Here is a 19,739-nt window from a genome sequence, read left to right as displayed (position 1 = left end):
TAAGATTTAGTATCTTCACATCTATAAGCAAGAGCTGCAGAGTATGGCAAATAAACGTCAAGCAAATTAAAAGTTAATATGAAAAAGAAGAATCAGCACTCTGGTCATTTGTTTTTTAAAATCATATTAGATCTTGTGTGATTTCGTGATACGATTTCATAAACACTGTAACAACAGTCATCACTCTTCTTGTACTGGACATTGGGTAACAGAAACCAAAATAATCTGCCAAATACATAAGGTGTAATAATAATTAAAAAAAAAAAAAATCTTAAAACAGACAATTTGACTGTAATCTCTGACTGAAAGTGTGATATGAGATCTGCCTTGTAGTAGCCACTTGGCATAAGACTGTACCAGTGAAAGTGTTTTATATATTTGGTAAATGAATGGCACCTCCTCTTATAAGCACCTTGGCATGAGTTTAGCTTACTTGTGTGAGTTGTTGCATTGACACAGGTGTATCTTTGCTAAGGTGGTTATATGGCAGGGATGTCTATACTGGTAAAGAGGACTGAGATTTCCAGAAGTGCTCCCTCTTGACGTAGCTCTGCTCTTCATTAGTCAGTGGAAATTTTAATCCCACTCACTTGTCTTAACAGTTTTAATGCTGACTTTGGGAGTGGAGTTAAACCAACAGAAATCACTTTTGGAAATCCTAATTGCTGAGAGATACGAAATGTGCTTAAAAAAACAAACAACATTGTGTGTGGTTTAATATATTTAAAGTTGTACTATAGGCACATATTAAGATTATGGGCTAACACTATAATTGCCTGATAACTAAAATACAGCACTGCTTAAGTGACAATATATATCTACTTAAAGTAGTTTTTAATTTTTCTTTATTAGAAAATTAAATTAACATGCTTACAACCATGTTTACAACATTCTTAAAACAACATAACAAGGTGGTTGACGTATAGCCTCTATTTTGATTCCCACTAAATCCTTTTTATTTTTTGAAATTATCTCTCCTTTAGTTTATAGTGAGTTTTGTTGAATAATAACGTAAGTAGCAGCAGGAATGTATGGTAACATACTGTCTGATCTGCAGTTACGTAATTGGTCTTGCTTGCTTAGCCCTTAGATTTTGAAGGTAACTATTTACCCAAGAAGTGTTTGTATTTGTAAAGTAAAATGTTTCTTCCCTAAACATGAGCAAAATTAAAAACACATAAACAACCATTATCATTAGCTCACAAACATATGCTAAAGACCATCTACTATATATTATTTTACAACTTTTTGAAATGTAGTTTAGTTAACATTTTAGAAATATTATATTATTTCTAAATCCATGTGCCTGTTTAAACTTCATTATCTCAAATGATACTGACTGAGTGGTCATGAAACAGTATCATAAAATACATAGACATTATTTTAATGCAATAAACATGTGATTTTTAAGACTATCTTAACAAACACACATGTTTATTCTTTGCTAAAACATGTTTCTGCAAGTGCCACACCTATATTTTACATGTTTTCAGTTAGTTGGCTCAAAGATTTCATGGTGGGGGGGGGAACACTCAAAATCCTCAAAATATTCTCAGTGCAAAATAGCGATCTGTTTTGATACAGCTATTTTTCTGTAGTGAACACTTTTAATACCTAGAATTTTTCTTAACTGTGAAACATGGGTAGGGCACTGAAACATGCATTTTTATATTTTTGCTCCTTATGAACCAGATAACACATGAGATGCAATGAAAATTTCCATAGATGTCAATTTTTAATTCTTATATCTTGAAGCATGAAAATGAATGGTTGCTAGATTTGTAGACACACTGGTTTTGGTAGCAATTGCATCTTATGTGGGATGTATCTGGTGTTTTATTATTTGTTTTATAGTGTCATTTCAATGTAATGTGCTGTTCTTTGTGTCTTTGTTGTCTCTTTTTTTTCTTTGTCCCCCCAACAGCATTTTGTCCCGCACAGGGAAGAAGGAGAATCAAGATGCCTCCAATTTGACAGTGCCCATGACCATGTGTCTTTTTCCTGTGCCATTCCCACTCACCCCATCTCTAAGACCACAGGTCAGTTCCATCAACCCTACTGTTACTCGCTCCCTCCTTTACAGCGTCCTGCGAGATGCTCCATCTGAACGTGGCCAGCAAAGTCGTGATGCTCAGTTATCAGACTACCCATCTTTGGACTATCAAGGACTTTACGTGACACTGGTGACACTGCTGGATCTAGTTCCTTTGCTACAACATGGTCAACATGGTAAGCAGGCCCTTGAACCCTTCAGTACGCTTAACTTCAGTGCCGTGAATCCATGAATGATGCATAAATGCAGTAGAAGAGATGGGCCTAAACTGACCTGGATCTGGATTTCAAATTACCGGGATGTTTATATCCAAGTGTTTGGTTTGTCTTTTTAAAATAAAAGATTATTTATTTATTTATTTTGAACTGTGGATTTGGTTTTGAATTCTGAAGCTGTCTGATTTTCAGTGATATTTTGTGATGTGTAACAAATGGGTCAAAAAAAAAAACTATCTGGAACTTGAATTTGGATCTGCTGGGATATCTTCAAACTGGTCCTTTTAGGGTGGCTCTCTAAAGAGGCATGCATTGCTTGGAAGTGTATACATGTCCGATAAGGAATATGCAGATTTAGTGTTTTGGTGAAGGTCCATCTCTGAATAGAACATAAGATATATTTGATTGAAGAAAAACTATGGCTCTAGAGATGGCTTTAAAATATTCCAGGGTAGAAAGGTAGCAATATCTCTGTCTAACTTGCTGAAAAGCAGTATTATCGTATGTTTTGAATTGGTTCAGCACTAGATTTTTGTGACTGTGTTGTGTTTATATTGTTTTATTCTCAAGTTCTGCAAATGTCTGGTTTGTTAGTCTCTGGCTTTTCATACCGGGGTATAGGAGCTGAGTATTTTTCTCATGTGGTAAAAGTCAAATATTAATTTTCACCATGGTATCAGGGTGTATTGCATCAAGATGAAATTATATCAGTGTATATAGTTCAGTATAGGAAGTATTGTCATCAATCACATACACTGCTAAATTCTATAGCAGGAAATTCTGTTAAATGCTGATTTTCTTCTGAGTTGGCAGCAGCATGTTTTGAATCAAAGTTGCTGCACAAAGAAATGTTATGATTTTTGGAAAAAAAGCACTCTTGGCAAATTATAGACCTGTTGACTTTTTCCAGAAATTGAAGTTAATTATCAAAGCAATCTTTTTCTAAGTAGATAACATGGTGGTAATTAACAACCAATGGAGACTTGTGAAGAACAAATAACACTGAACAAACATAATTTTGTTTTATGGCAGGACAGTGGTTCTCCTGCTGTGGTTTTCTTGTCCTTAGGCAGGCTTTTGTTACTTGACATCCTGGTGGGCAAACTGGGACATACGGTCACCACTTTAGTGAGGAAAACACTCCAGGAGCAATTACTAATGTTTCATGTCAGTTGGAAGGTATACCAAGAGGGAATTTTACAGGAATCTGTGTTGCATCTAGTGTTATTAAATATTTTAAATTTTTACTTGGCTGATAGAAGTGAGAGAAGATGACAATTTACAGGGGATATCAAGATGGTGAATAGCATGTCTCTTATATGAGATTTGATTCAGAATAATCTTGGCAAATTGCATTCTGTTTTGAAGGCTCTTCAAAGAAGAAGTGTAAAATATTAAGCAAGAGAAATCAAATAAAGAAATTAAATGAGGGAAGTAATAGCTTGAAAGTCATACTGCAAAAAGATTTGGGTGTTACAGCAGATCTGAGTCTGACCATAACTCACTAATGTATTAATATTATCCTAACAATATGTAAACACATGCTTTATTAGACACCCAAAGCATTTTTTATTTATTTAGTTTAATAGCCCTAGCAAGACGTCAGCTGGAGTACAGTTTTCAGATTTGTCCATCTGGTCTCAAGAAAGGCATGGACCTTTTGGGAGGAGTCCAGGAAAAAGAAACAAAAACGATCAGAGGTCTAGATTCTGTGAAGAGTGAGGAAAAACTGAAAGAACATTGTTTAGCTTAAAGAAAACTGAAGGGAGACATGATTACAAACATGTAAAGATTGCTGCAAGGAGAAATAAACAAACTATTTGTGTTTAGCGTCAGGATAAGGAGTAATGGGCTTGAATTGCAGCAAAGAAAATTTTAAAAAATGGTTTTACAGTAAAGATGGTTAAACATTAAGAATTGCCAGATGAACGAGTAAAATTTTGTCTTGCAGATTTCTAAGAACAGGATAGATAAACGTCTGCCAGAAATAATTGGTTGACTCATGCTTGGGGCAGGGGAAGGTCACCTGCTATTTCCTATGGTTCTGTGTACAAAGAATTACATTTTGCTGTGGAACTTGTTATTTATTTCGCCCTCAGCGTAGAATTTGACTAAAATATATATGTATGTGTGTGTGTTTTTTTTTCTTTCTTTCTTTTTTAATCTGAACAGTCTGTATTGGTTGGGTAAGTACAACTGGTGCACTAGATGCTCCTCAGCTTGGGTCCTGTCAGCCTATACAAAATTGTCAATACTTCGGTGACAAATATGTATTGCAAGAGCAAATGGTCTCTGGCATTAAGGGTCTAGTTGTTGCACAGAGACTAGAATGAAGTGTTAACTTCATATTATGACTCATGATGTTTACATCTACAGCTACAGATCTTTGAGAACTTTAAAAGGCAGTTTTAAATCATCCTAGTTATACAGATGAGGGTGAAGACCTGTGTGATACACCTTGAGGTTGCAGAGGGAGTCAGTGACAAAAGAAATCCCTCTTTCGCAGGCAGAAAGCCTTATGATGTATTGTAGTCACCATACAGGTTCAAACCTGGGGTTTATTGGGTGCTGTAGTCTTTCTCAGAGGGTTATTAGTCCCAGCTCAGTTCCTCATGTGTAAGATGTCACAATGGCCACTTACACGGCAACTTGTCTGCTCTATTTGGATATTGAATTAATGCATGATACCTTACGTATCCCTTCCAAAGCATTATATTGTAATTAATTAGAAAAATCTGGAAACTATTTATAAATGGCTTATTCTTTTTAAGTTTTGGGCATTTTTGGTCTCAATGGCTTCCCCTGGAAATAAAATCCACTGTTTAATCACATACTGTTTGCAAAATGCAGTGATGTTCCCTCTAGTTTCTATGTGGGAGGCAATTTGTAGCTTTCTTAAGGGTAATTAAGATCAAAATCTGATTTTGTTGAGAGATAGTATGGGATGCTTTTTGCAAAAGCAGACCTTCTCATGCTGGAATACTTATCAATTCTGATTGTAATAACACCTTTGCTTAAATGCAGGCTGCTTTATGTAGGTGTGTTGATTTTATTGGCTGTAGTATTCATATTCCTTCCAAACTAAGTGCTGCTGAATAGCTGCTTTCTTCTCTTTTAGGAAGGGCTTCAGTGATGGGTGAAGTCACTTGTGTATGACTATGGGAGTTAAGCTTCTGAAATACTTTGAGGGGAAAATTTGAATTTAAATGTAACTTTTATGATAGATCTGTACAAAGTACATAGTCATAATTGTTTTTCCATTGTAATGATTATGTATTTCATTTTATTCAACAGATCTTGGGCAATCAATTTTTTACACTACTACATGCTTGCTTCCTTTTCTCAATGATGATATTTTGAGTACTTTACCCTATACAATGATTTCAACATTAGCTACCTTTCCTCCATTTCTGCACAAGGATATTATAGAGTATCTCAGCACATCTTTTCTGCCTATGGCTATCTGTAAGTAGAACTTACTCTAGTATTGTTATGTTTCAGAAAAAAGGTACACTGCTATAATGTCAGACTGTAAGAGTCAGTGTGATCTGTCATAGAATTGCTATGTGACACCAATATACTGTATGTATACAAAAACAATTCCATGGAACTATTTTCAAAAGGAAATTCTTCATATGTACATGTATGTATTATGATGTATTGCTGTGAATTCTTTCTTTACTTAAAGAGCAAAGATAAACTTCTGTAAAGAAATACAGTTTTCAGACTAACAAAACTTTCCGTGCCGGTAAAGGGGATCTTGAATACAGAATTGATGGGCAGAACGCTGCTGAAGTGATACATGCAATAGCAACATGTATAATTTTTGCATCTGCACTAAATGTGGATGTACAATAATGACTCTTATCAATGTAATGATACCATGATAAATTTTTGGTTTTCTCTTTCTCTCTTTTTTTCCATTTAATTTCTGTACTAGATAGTAGTGCACATCTTTGGTCCCTAAGTATTAAAATTGAATCTGACAGTGGCTTCCTCTTTTCTTTTGTTAATTTTGCCCTCAAGGTGTGATAGGACTTTGTAATTTCAGAATTCCTGAAGACTATGAATCCTGAAGTGTGTTCTGAGTACCCATCTTTGTACCTGATAAAGCTTGATGGGCTTACAGTAGTAGCAGAGAGATTTAACCATGTTCTGCAGACAAAAACATTAAGCTTAAAGTCAGTTTTACCCAATAGATGTTTTACTGTGAGGGTGATCACTGGAACAGGTTGTCTGAAAGGCTGCAGATTCTCAAAATGCAGCTGGACGAAGTCCTGAGTACCTGTTCTAGTTGACCTTTCTTTGAGCAGGGGGCTTGGACAAGATGATCTACAGAGGTCTTTTCCAACATCAGCCATTCTGTAATTCTATGAGAATGTCTCCTCCTTATCTGCATAGCAGACCTTTATGGAAAAAAACATGAATTTTTGTACAAAGATCTCCAGTGATGCCACTGAAGAGCATGGAAAATCTTAGAACAAAGAAAGAAGTGTGGTCCAGTGTTTCAAGATTAAGATTTTGTGGAAACTTACACGTAAGGTTTTCTTTGGTCAGTGTTCTTTGGAGAAGTTTCTCCAAGAAGGTCCTCTTTGGATTAAGAGCAGAAAGTTGCACTAAATGTGTTTTTCCCCATTGACCTTACCTGTTAAAGAGGAGCTGATGTAGGTAATCTTCACATCTCCAAAACTAGTCTCCAAAACAACTGATTGAGCCAGATCCATAGCTAACATAAATAAATGCTTTGCCCTATTGTGTGTGGATGACTTTCAAAAAAGGTTGAGGTGTAATAAAGAGAGCCATAGCAATGCTGGGACATGTGGAGAAATACCAGACAGAAAAGAGTCTCCCTTTTCCAGTCATGTGTGTTCTTAAATAACATCCTAGGCTTTCTCTACTGGGAATGATCTGTCCCTTCACAAGGCGAGTGTAGAACCTTTCCTTTTCCTTGTGTTCAGCTCGGAATCAACTGAAAGGGAAGGGTGCAAGAGATTGTATAAGCAGCTGAAGAGCCAGATGGGAGGGATGAAAGGATCTCACTGAACTGTTAGTTACAATTATGTGCTTCTATCCCAAATGCTGGCAGACAGGCTTGGGATAGAGCTGTAGAATGCGAATGGGGAAGATACGTTCCACATCTCTGTGTAGGAGGTTGCCTGCAAAGCCATATTGCCATGATACAGTTCTGCAAATAAACACCTACACTGTGCAGGGTTATTCCAAGTTCCATATTCAACTATTACTAGTTGATACTAACCATGCAGTAGCAAAGGAGAAAGAACTCAAGCCCCTTTGAGTGAAGTCAAGGTTACAACAGCTTAGCTGCACTGCAGTGCTACTGTTCATCCTTAGCACAATTCACAATAACAAGGGGGAATGATTTTTCTGGTATGTATCTCTGACTGCTATTCATACCATGTGGTCCCTGAGAAGTAATCTGTGCCATACGCAACAGCCATCTACCGCCAGCACCAATCCTTCATCCGTATACCTCAACAGCAGGCTTTCTACGTTTCTTGTTTCCTTACCCTCTACTTTCTCCTCGCCTTTCCTATGATCCAAGTAGTAGGTGCATGTGACTATATGACTGAAATTGCTCTGACCAGTCTGTGGGTTCTGAAGGAGAATGCCTCAAAAGATCACCTTTTTGGGTTGATGCAGCTCTGAGGAAGAAATCTCACTTATCTGAGAGACCAGTTTGTGAAGCAATGCCATATTCTTAGTCATATTTTTCTCTTAGGGATTTCACCCCCACCAATACAGAATGGTTCTGTTTATTTTTTTAATTACATGGTACCTTAGAATTTTTTTCATCACTTGGAATCAGAGTTCTATGCTCTTTTTGCCTATTTTTTCCTTGTACACTAAAAAATCTTTTTTTTCTCCCTTTCTTTTAAGTGGGCTCCTCAAAAAGGGAAGGTGTTCCAGCACATGTCAATTTATCTGCATCATCAATGTTAATGATTGCAATGCAGTACACATCAAACCCAGGTATGTAAACATGCAGTATGGTATAATACTCTGTGAAACTATGAGTCATGAAGTTCTGTGACAAACTTAATCAAAAAAGTTCAGTGATATAAAAATCCATCTCACAATCTAGTGCAGGATAAAAAATAAATGATTTCAGTCAAAACTTGTATTTCTGAGCATTATGCTTGAAGTCATCATTATGTAGATAAGATCTCATTGTGGTGAAGAATTAGGATTGGACCCAGGATTGAAGAGTCTGGTCTTCTTCTGCTTGACATCAGAAAATAGTGTTGATTTATAATGTCAGTGTTGGAGGGAAATCGCTATTAACTTTGAGTATAGAATTTCATAGTAAAAGTTTGTCTTACGTTATGATTCATATCCCACCAAGTTCATGACTGATACCATTTTTCAAAGATGGCAGGTAATGCTGGCTGCAGGCTCAGAACAGAACTATCATTAATTTAATTGTAATTAGAAGTACCTAACCATAAATGCCATTCTCTCACTTCAGTGCAACTCCAGTTAAATCAGTGGGGTCACAAAACCAAACCAAAACAAAATTTAACCTGAGGGATCTGTCATGTTTCATAGTAGTCAACTACCTCCCATTTTATGTTTTTACTTAACTGGGTAGATGGTGTGTGTGAGGAGAAACCCCACACTGCTGTATGTGCATGAGACGTGTCACGTCATGCTACCCCTTGGCACACAAAGGAATGGTGTGCTGTCACGTGTGACTTCTATTACTGCCATACGATGAATGACAAGATACACATTTACAGCTTTATACAGTGCCAAAAGGACAAATTTTAAGTGAATTAGCAGATATTCCTAAATGAGACGTATCCGAAAAAGATCTCCGTTGCTCTGCAAAGAGCTGTAGCATTGTAAGGCTTCTCAGCTTACTGCATTTCTTGACAGAAACAGACTAGTAATATTTTATTTCTGGTCTTTTGTAATAACTCTCTGGGCAGTGATCCTTCAGCAAACCCTTTTAAATAAGAAGTAATTAAATTAAATGTAGAGTTTTGGACTGTCAAAACAAAGCCCGTTAGTTAATTACATCACTTCTGTAACTTGAGTTTCCACTTCAGTATTATGTCTATACTTTCTTTTCTCTCTTAGTGTATCACTGCCAGTTATTGGAATGCCTCATGAAATATAAACAAGAAGTATGGAAAGTAAGTTTCTGATCATATATACATCGTGGAAATTACTGGATAGTAATGAAAACCAGATGACTTGAAAATTGGACTGATTATGTGCCAAGAATTCTTAAATGATCTTTATATCCAATCTTCCTGAGTTATGGAGAGGAAGGTCCCTCTGATTTTTAGTTTACAGAAGCAGCTCTATCTTTTGTAGAACAAAGCCCTTTTTTCCTACATACTACATAGCCATGGCTCCAAGTAGCAGAAATTGTAATAACCACCAGTCTTCTCAGTTCATGTGGGACTGAACTTTTCCAAGGACTCTGAGTGAATATTATGAGTATGTGAATCAGAGAAGGAACCAGTTATTTAGCTATATCACAGATTGTTGCCCCATGGCTAGACAGAGGCTTCATTCACTATATGTTAGTGTGTGTGGGGTCATAGCTTTTGGATGTTTCATTCCAACTCAGAGGCCAGTTGTAAACATATTGTTGAAGTTTGTAATCTAGTCTACTTGTAAGAGGTTACAAAAGAAAATTTGTAGGGCATGAAATGACTATTTTATTTGTTCGAGTATCTTTCTGAAAGAAAATAATACATACTGAAGGGTGTTTTTTACCTTGCAAAATAAACATATTGTACATGTCTCTCCTTAGGATTTGCTATATGTCATAGCCTATGGACCATCTCAAGTTAAACCTCCAGCAGTACAAATGTTATTTCACTATTGGCCCAATTTAAAACCCCCTGGGGCAATCAGTGAGTACAGAGGACTGCAGTACACAGGTCAGTGCAGCTTTTTTGTATAAGCCAAAATGAACATAAAGTAAATGGTGTGATAATTACATGCTTGCAGTTTTAAAATGTATTTTGAAAACTTTTGTTCTGTAAGTTGGTAATTATGTAAGAATATCAATACAATATCTATTTGTCTGTGTTTTCAAAAGATGCTATGAAAAATAAAAAATGTGATTGTGGCTAATAAGTATGTTGTGTTACTCCAAATGCTAACTAAAGCAGAACAGGAGAAGAAATAAATACAACGTTCCAAATGGTCTGTGAAACTGCTTTCTTTGCCTCAAAAGGGTTCTGACTTATGCTCCTTTCAATTATGGCCTTGATTGCTTTTGTTGTGCCAGCTTCTATCTCTGCTGCTGTTGCTAAGGCTCTTTATCTGGCTGTTACTGTCAAAAAAAAAAAAAAAATCAGGTGATGTCAGGTGAAGCCAGTATAATGGATAAGTTCTCAAGGCTGAATACAGTGAGAGAGAATGTTAGACAAACTCAGCAGTGTAGCTGAAGCTGAGAAGGCAGACAGTACAAAGTCCTTTGTCTACCAGACTCTCTAAAGGTGCTGATGGGGTTATGCTTCAGTGGTTGGGACTCTCCAGCAGCAATTCAGAACTTACTTTTCCCAACTGCTTGTCTCAACCTGTCAGTTTCAAACAGCCTGTTGTGTAGCATATGTTCATTTTTAAAATTTACAGAATACAGCATTTTAAATAATGAAAATGAAGGATTTAAAAAGACCTTAGAAGACCCACTAGACTAACTCAAGTACATCTAGGAAGTTCCTGATAGAAGTTTGTACGTAAAGCCTTCTCTTGAAAGGCTGATAGATTTTCTTGACATTTTTTTAAATCATTTTTCTTTTACTGCTTTTTATCTCTTGTTTCATGGAACCAGGTCTGTAAACTAAACTATACCATCTGAACCCTTAATAGCACTGGGTAGACTGGAATCATCTTTTTCTATATAAGTTTTCTGTTAATGTATCCCAGAAAGAGTTGCACGTTTTCTGCAATTGCATGGCATTTTTTCACTTCAGGGTATTTCATAAGGCATCCAATTGATTCTGCTGGAACACACCTTTGTTGTTTACTTCTTGTCATTGCAAAAATAAGTCTCCTGTGGCTAAACTGTTCTTCCTTTATTATAATTGTTTTCATTTAGCCTGTGAATGTTATTCAATGTATTGAGTTACTCCTACTATTCTGCTCTGGGAGGGGAACAATAATTAATTAATTCAAAACATTGTGAGATGAGGAAGGGCCTACAAAGGTTATGTCTATGTCTTTCTTTTTTATTTTCTTTTTAGGTTGTTTATTGTAGTTATTAGGCTTCCTGAGGAATGGCTAGGTCTTCTCTCGTATTTATGTAGTACTTATACAAGAGGATCTTGTTCTGTATTGATACCACTAGACACAAAGAGTACAAATACCTTTTCTCTGTTGATTAATCTGCTGTATTTTGGTTTTGCAGCCTGGAATCCTATTCATTGCCAGCACATCGAATGCCACAATGCGATTAACAAACCAGCTGTGAAGGTACTGCTGTTTATTACGAGGTCAAATTTGAGTATCTGGAGGCAGGGGAGATTGCACTTTACCCAGCTGTATGACCTAGTGATGTGCAGATGACTTAAGGGCAGTAGCTAAGGGTACAGCAAAGCCTTTCAACACTGAAGGTGCCAGAACTATCTGAATATATTCTTTGGATGCCTAAAGCAAGATAGAGTATTTCCTTCAACAACTGTGTGTCAAGTCTTGATACTAAACATGAGTGGTTACAGAGCACTTCATAAAAATTCTAAGCTGACTTCTGGCTAATCCATTTAAATGTTTTCCTGAACACATGTATGTGTGTAAAATATATATGCAAATCTTTTTATATACATGAAATATTACATCAGTTACACAGGTATATCTTCACCTTGTTATCAAAATGAGGTCATACAATGCATCTACACTTATTCCTTTGCTTGGAATGTGTCCAAAAGCAAATGGCTACAAGGCTTTACTTGCCTCTTTTACAGCCCATGTTTAAGAGGAGGTAAATGATAACTTTCCTGCTAATACACAAGATAACAAGTAAAATGGTTTGCCCAGGATCATAGAGCTATTCAGTCGTAGTGACAAGAATAGAATCCCAAGTCCAGTGCATTCTACATTTTGGCATACTAATTAGTTAATTAGATTGGTATATACTTAAATATGTAGATACAACCAATTTTCCCAGCATCAGTTCATATAGTAACATAATTAGTCAAAAAGTTCTTCCGTTAGCCTTTTCCAGAGGTTGCTATACTGATTGGCCTAATGGTGATGCATCCCACAAGCCCTACAATGGACCACTTTGATGCCCACTTCAATTATTCTCTGTGATCCCTTTCCATAGGAAGAAAAGCTGGAAGGTGTTGCTTCATGTTGTAATGATCACTACATTGAGACTAATCACTGAGCAGAGCAAACCAGAAGCAGTCATGCTTCTGTTGTGTGACTGAAGCAGTCATGATTTGTCACCACTTGGAAGAATGCAGCCTGTTGTCTATTGGATAGACAAATGTAAATTTGATTTACAAAGATGAGAAACAGTCAAAAAGGCATTTGTCTTTATAAAGCACTTTGGTGGAGTAAGAAACATTTTAAATGGTTAAGATACTGTGTATGCATGCTACTTTTCAACTTTTCCTTAAGTAGTACAAAGTGCTTAAACAAATGCATGTTTAAGCATATTGGCCTGTAATTGACGGACATGTAGAAGGATAAAAGCTAATGCAAGACGAAGTACATTCTTTTTAAGTTTGGACATAAGTTTTAAGTTTGGCAGCCTATGCTGTCAGGGTAGCTACTGGTCCATAGTCTTTATTCTGTCACTGGAATTGTGCTGGGTAGTTAACAGCTATGATGACTGAAAATTAGGTTTTGCTGGAAGAGGCATATATTCAGAGAGAGAAATCTGGGCTTTTACCTTGCCTTGCCATGAGCAATGGGTCTTCTCAGTGACTGAGTCTTGGAAAGAATAAGAAGTGTGTTGTGACTATGTAATGTTAATACATATGAATGTATAACACAAAAGATACTTGTCCTTGAGAATGCGAATATCCAATATTGATATCGGAACATGCCTTGTTCTTTTCCCATAGGCTCTCATGTTCAGTTACGTCCTTTTCTTTGTTAGAAATGACTTGAGATCCTCTATTGCCATATGCTTGGTATCATCTTTCTGAATACTAAATGCTCTAAACAGTTACCAAAATGTTAATTACATATTTTGTACTAACATTACTGCATCAAACACTTCCTCAGTGAAATTCCATGGGCAGATGTGTTAATCCTTTTCCTTCTCTGTGTTTCAGATGTGCATTGATCCATCCTTGTCTGTGGCTTTGGGTGATAAACCACCCCCCCTTTATCTTTGTGAGGAATGCAGCCAGAGAATTGCAGGGTAGGTATATATACTAAGAGACAGAAAATGATCAGGTATTGTCAGTTAAATGTCGCAGTTCAGAACAGTCTGTTACAGAAGAGTGTTTGGCTTTTTTTTTTTCTTTTTGTATGATTAGCATATGATTTGTATAGTTAACCCCAATTGAAATAAATTGAGCAGAGTGAAACTCAGTATGAATAAGGATTACAGAAACTTACCCCACATGATTAGCACTTCTAGCTTGGACAGTAATGAGCCTTGAAGTTAAGATCTCTGAATGAATAGATAGTGTGAGATGAATTAACTGTGATAGGGGAATCTTGTTAATGTGCAGGCTTTTGGTTATTAATTATTTTTTTTCTCCACATCTTTTAGTTGTCATTAAATGTATGTTACAATGAAAGATCACAGAGACTTTGTTGCTCTTCTGTAGTATGTGCTTCAGATTATTGTCTATCACATACTGTGAAGCAGCAGAATAAAGAATTAAAACTGGTCCAAGCCTGCCCAGCTCATGAAGGACTACATCCTGAAATGAATTAACCTCACTTACTTTTTTTTTAATTGGAAATTTTATACACTTTTTTTTTACAAGATCTACTAATACTTAAGGTGACTTCCAATCATTAGTTCCAATGGGCAAGGTTACAGTTAGTTCAGAATCTATATGTGCATTATTGTTTTTGTTGTTCGGCCTCAGTTTAACAGACACCTTTGTATCATACCAGCTGCAGGAAGGAGCAGTATTGTGGAAATCATTTTAGTTTTTTAAGTTACTGATTTAAAGCTGCAGGTTAAGTAATTGAATTTAGTAGAAGTGTAGCTTCTGAGGAGACTTACAGTAAATGGTATAAGTACAATTTTTTTTTCCACGTTTGTCTTTCACTCTTCACTATCATTTCTTAGTCCTCAAACTTTCAGAGCACACACTATTTTCATTCAATAAATTAGTGACTTAAAAGTAACTTTTAAAAGCTTTGAGCATGAAATATCAGTCTCAGAGTGGTAATTTTCAATAAGTCAGGCACAACAAAGAGAAGTAATGTAAACCAGCTTGCAATTTATGAAACCATGTAAAAATGCTGCTTCAGAATAAAGTCATCCTACCACATTAATTTAGATAACTTTCCTATGTGCAAAAATAAATGAATGAAAAAGAAATGAAAAGCTAATTAGATATATAATTTTTATAGGGATCACAGTGAATGGTTGATTGATGTTCTTCTACCACAAGGTAAGAGGTATTTCAAGGGTAGGTGCAAACTAAACATAATTGTACAACACTATCCTCACTGATTTTTTCTGCATACTCTATTACTTGAAATGCTGCATTCTATTTTAAAGGAATATTGTAGAATTTTGAAGTAGCTTGTATTTAATGCTGCTTTATGTCTTTAAAGTACTATGGAGAATTAACTAGTCCTCTACTTGAAATAGTATGTAACTCGTCATGTGTGAGTAAACGAAGACAATTAAATAGATTTTCAATTCTTGAAGTGTCCATAAGTGGGGCCAAATTTTTTAAAAGTGTCTGTGTCCAAAAAAGGGTCTGGTTCTTTTGGTAACCTGGCTTTGATTCTAGAACTTTTAAGGCTTCAGAAAATTGACTGTATGAACAGAAAGTTTTAGAGAATACCAGAAAAGGATATAAAATATTTTTCATTGATCCCCTCATGGTCTATTGACCAGTGAAAGTGTTTGGTATTATCTACCAGAGTGCAGACGAAACTTGTTGACAGACTAAGTAGAATTTCCTGGGCTTAAAGGAGAGTCACATATTCTCTAAATTGTGGTTTTCAAGGGCAGAACAAAGACACTCCCCTCCCTCTCTGTTCTGCAAACTGAAAAGTTTTAGGCAGTGGAGATTTTTCTTGCCATCTCTTTACACTTGTAACATAATCCAGATTACAGAATGTTTCATTTATTTAAGGGAAGTGCTCAGCCACCTACATTTACTGAATCGGATATTGCTGGGGCAAACGACTGTGTAGGTACTGACTACAGGTTGAATTTACAAACATTTCTCTATGGAGTTAGGGGCCACAGACATGGTGGCTACATCTACATTGTGAGTCTAAATGCACTAATCTTTCTTCCTGCCAGCTTTCACAGTCAGTGTAGGCACATCTGACCCATGTCTCTCACAGTATGCCAGTCACATTAGCATACCAACAGAAGTACTGTTACAAGTCTGTCTATGAGGCAGAAGCATGAGCAAGGTGGATGGGATGCACAGCACACCACACTTAATTTACCAAGGCTGTTCTTTCATTTCAGTGCAGGAATAGCTAGTAAGCCCAAGTATACAGTATCACACCTCATGCAATACAAAAGATTTAGAGTTTTCAGTTATATCTGGAAGCACAAGTTTAGCTTCAGCGACTTCCTTGCAGCAATTCCATTTTGCCATGGTTGCCATAGTAAAACAGAAGGATCATCATTCTGTGTTGATGTTTTGTATGCCTTCCCCTTACAGCTGAAATTTCTGCTATATGTCAGAAGAAGGTAAGATTAAGTCATTTGTGTGATGGGGCATGATTTGATGTTGTGTGTAATGTCATTCCATTCCTGTGTGGTGCATTCTTTTTTGTACCATTCCAAATTTTCACAATTTATCCATGTATGCATTTGTTGGTGGATGGGAATGATTTAGCAGCAAGACTTCTTTTTGTTTGAACTACTGATATTTGATTGGAGTTGAAGGTTTTTATTGAAGACATAATTAGTAAGGCAATCTAATTATGCAGTTGAGCTGAGTTGTGATTCTGTCTGCTTCTGAGGAAGATACATCACAAGATGAATTTTAAATCTAAGTGTTTTATATCGTCTTGTCTTTCTGAAGTCCTGGGTTAATCCAAAGTTGGACAAAACTCCTACTGTAAACAGTAAATCATTTTAAATATATGGACTGAAAGTCTTCAATGCTGTAAAAAGACTGCTGACAAAAAGAATCTGCTTGCAAAACATACCAGCTACTATGATTTAATAACAATTTAATAATGAGGATTACAGTATATAATATATTGTAGATCTGGTGTGGTAAAGAAAGTTGGGCCAGATTACCAGAGGTAAAGAATGTTGGGCCAGATTACCAGAGGGCAAAAGTGAAGGTAGAGCATATTTCAGAGGTTTGGACAGTTACTTATGATAAGCCAGATTCTTACATAGAGTAAACTGATGTGTCAACATTGATTATACTCCTAAGGATCTGTCAGTTGCCATATGAAACTTAGCGACATTTTGAAATATAAGCAGAGGTTAAGAGATCTACTGTAAAATTTAAAGGTTTCTCCAAGCCAGAAAATAGAGGTTGATGACTTAACTTTTGGTTTGGCCTGTTCCTGAAGAAGAGCAATTGTGACATTTAAGTCCAGGCCCATCATTAAGGGCTGAGCTTCTCTTGGAAGCTCAGTGACACTTGGTTCAGGATTCTTACATGTTAGTACTTATGCGTAGTGAATTTGAAAAGAACCAGCACTTGAGCCAGTTCCTCACTGCAGACTCTCATCACTGCTTTCATTTCCACTGCTTGATACTTGTGTCCTAATAAAATCTCTCTATTTTCCAGAACTGTAGTTCCCATGTCAGAAGAGCTGTTGTTACGTGCTTCTCAGCAGGATGCTGTGGCCGCCATGGAAACAGGCCAGTGCGCTATTGCAAAAGATGCCATTCAAATCATCACAGCAGTGAAGTTGGGGCAGCAGCAGAAACCCACCTTTACCAGACCTCACCACCCCCAATCAATACACGGGAGTGTGGGGCAGAGGAGCTTGTGTGTACTGTAGAAGCTGTGATCAGGTAATGTTATTGGTTATTCAGCATAAATATGTAAAGCAGGATTGGGTTTTTATCTAAATATTGTCTGCATAGTGCCAGGGTGCAGAACTCCTGCTGCTGTAAGCAGAGCACCAATCATCTGGGAGTGTTGTCCTCATATAAGTGTTCAGCCTTCAATCTAATCTTACTTTATTACTGTTCTCAGGAAAATGTTGACATCAGATGTCTTCATCCATAATTATCCTTGATTAGATACCTGTATCCAGTGCAGGAAGGTTGTATTCACTGACCACAAACTTGTTTTGTAGCTTGCTAAAAGAAGCAGAGTTCCATGCTGAGCAGAGGGAGTATGAGCTCAACCGCAGGAGGCAGATGGGCCTCTCATCTTCCCATCACTCCCTGGACAACACAGACTTTGATAATAAAGATGATGACAAACATGACCAACGCCTCCTAAGCCAGTTTGGAATCTGGTTCTTGGTAAGAAAATCTTTTTCTTCTATTTCTGAAGCCTGGATGTTATCTCTGTCTTTTTTTTTTTTTTTTTTTTTCTTTTTCCCATTGTCTGAATTTTAGTTGGATAGTTTTCTGATTTGTAAGAAAAATGGAGTTCTGTGATACTCTTAGACTTGGAGATTACAGAACTGGTTTGGATGGAGCTTCTCACTGCCTTCTGAATCCTCTATTGAGTGTATAATAGCTACTCATCCTCTTCAGCTTTTTATTATCTCTCTGTCTTCTGAATGTCATTTGCTGAATGTTCTCTGCTGAATGCCGTTATTTTAACCCTAAGAGGCAATTCCCTTTCCTTTTTTCTTCTTTGGATTCAGTGCAGAACCTAACTTGAAAGTTTCTCGTCTCTAGATGGTAGTAAAAGCTCATCAGTAGATCATTATGGATTTAGCAATGTGGCTGATCTGTGAATTCATGTACAAACTTTGTCTCAGCTTTGGGACAGTTTTACAGTAAAGATACTGTTCCAGAAAAAAGTAAGTTAGGAGACAGAGAGAAGACTACTGTTAATCATTCTGTGAGAATTTTTGAGGTCTTAAAGCTCATATTCCTGCCCCAAATGAGGACAAATATATAACCCTTTTGTAAAGCAAAGATCACTTATACCAAGTAAACATCCTCTTTCAGATTTTTTGAAACCTTTCATTTGGTTTATCTTTACAATTTCTACATTTTGTATGTGTGTTTGTATCATATATTTTACTGGACATTGGGTTAACTTTTAAAAGTAATCTCAAAGCTTAAACCAGAATGTTTCAGTTTGTTGCAGCATTCTGTATTTAAATTTTCAGTGTTGAAACTGACAAAGAAATTCAATGCTTAATTTTTTCTTCTCATTGCTATTTTCTGGTTATGGAAATGTTTTTTCAATTATCCTGTGCCAAGTTCTACTTAAAACTGATCAGCTCACTTGCTGTCTATGTAATCTGTCTCTGCATCCATGTATCTCTGAAAATATGCAAAATATAGTAGACAAGCATTTCAAGTTTCCCACCTTTAAATCTAGATTTGTGTTTCTGTCTTGCAGGTGAGCCTTTGCACTCCCAGTGAGAATACACCCACAGAGAGTTTAGCAAGGCTGGTTAGCATGGTATTCCAGTGGTTTCACTCTACAGCTTACATGATGGATGATGAAGTTGGTAGCCTGGTTGAAAAACTGAAACCCCAGTTTGTTACTAAGTGGTTGAAGACAGTTTGTGATGTTCGCTTTGATGTCATGGTTATGTGCCTCCTTCCTAAACCAATGGAGTTTGCCAGGGTGAGGGTAATTTATCTGAAGGTTAATTTATTTGCCATAGACATTAACGTAAAATAGAGTAAGTCTATTTCTTCCCCAGCCCTCTCAAGGCAAAATAAATATTGGTAAAGGAGCAGTGGAGTTCAGGATTTTTTTCTCTTATAGCTTTTCTGGTTTTACTGTGCCAGAGGTGGGGGATTATTTACAGTAATATGAAGACAGAGTGGAATAATATTTTGGGGATTGAAAGATACTGTGCTTTTTCAATAGCTGTACATCTCCGTTATGCTGCCAAAACATAAAAATTTCTCTTGAGAAACAGGTTTCACATGCCAGCTTCTAGGTATGAGCCTGTCCTTTACTAGTCTGCTTTACTAATATGTTTATTTGTTCTTTGCATACTTCATCTCTGCAGCTGTGAAGTAAGATTCATGAAATCACGTGGTTGTAACTGAAGGGAATTTTGAGCATACTGTTATCCTGTAGCTTTGGATACCTAATTTCAGTTAAGAGACTAGTCCGCCATGGTATATGCCTTATTGCTGATGGAAGGAAGGAGACTTACCTGGAAGGTCATTCAGGGTGCCTAAGTGAGACTCCTGCTGG

The 19,739-nt window shown here is 36.6% G+C and overlaps 1 protein-coding gene across 8 annotated transcripts in view; it reads left to right on the top strand.

Moving 5' to 3' along the window:
- Positions 1–19,739, top strand: part of UNC79 (unc-79 homolog, NALCN channel complex subunit) — a 103,215-nt gene that overhangs the window by 8,162 nt on the left and 75,314 nt on the right. For 5 of the 8 annotated variants that reach the window (XM_072038355.1, XM_038180304.2, XM_038180307.2 and 2 more), the window contains exons 3-14: positions 1,925–2,229; positions 5,563–5,733; positions 8,167–8,259; positions 9,370–9,425; positions 10,055–10,184; positions 11,660–11,724; positions 13,536–13,624; positions 14,800–14,840; positions 16,083–16,111; positions 17,175–17,404; positions 17,692–17,863; positions 18,924–19,154. In XM_072038355.1, the coding sequence (XP_071894456.1) occupies positions 1,925–2,229; positions 5,563–5,733; positions 8,167–8,259; positions 9,370–9,425; positions 10,055–10,184; positions 11,660–11,724; positions 13,536–13,624; positions 14,800–14,840; positions 16,083–16,111; positions 17,175–17,404; positions 17,692–17,863; positions 18,924–19,154 (1,612 nt within the window). Of the gene's footprint in view, positions 1–1,924; positions 2,230–5,562; positions 5,734–8,166; positions 8,260–9,369; positions 9,426–10,054; positions 10,185–11,659; positions 11,725–13,535; positions 13,625–14,799; positions 14,841–16,082; positions 16,112–17,174; positions 17,405–17,691; positions 17,864–18,923; positions 19,155–19,739 lie in introns of those variants that run through there. The other 3 variants (XM_038180308.2, XM_072038357.1, XM_038180309.2) reach the window with 3 other exon arrangements.

This window comes from Anas platyrhynchos, chromosome 5 (genome assembly GCF_047663525.1).
Source record: "Anas platyrhynchos isolate ZD024472 breed Pekin duck chromosome 5, IASCAAS_PekinDuck_T2T, whole genome shotgun sequence".
In the NCBI taxonomy this organism is placed as follows: domain Eukaryota; kingdom Metazoa; phylum Chordata; class Aves; order Anseriformes; family Anatidae; genus Anas; species Anas platyrhynchos.
This window is presented reverse-complemented; position numbering and strand designations above follow the sequence as displayed.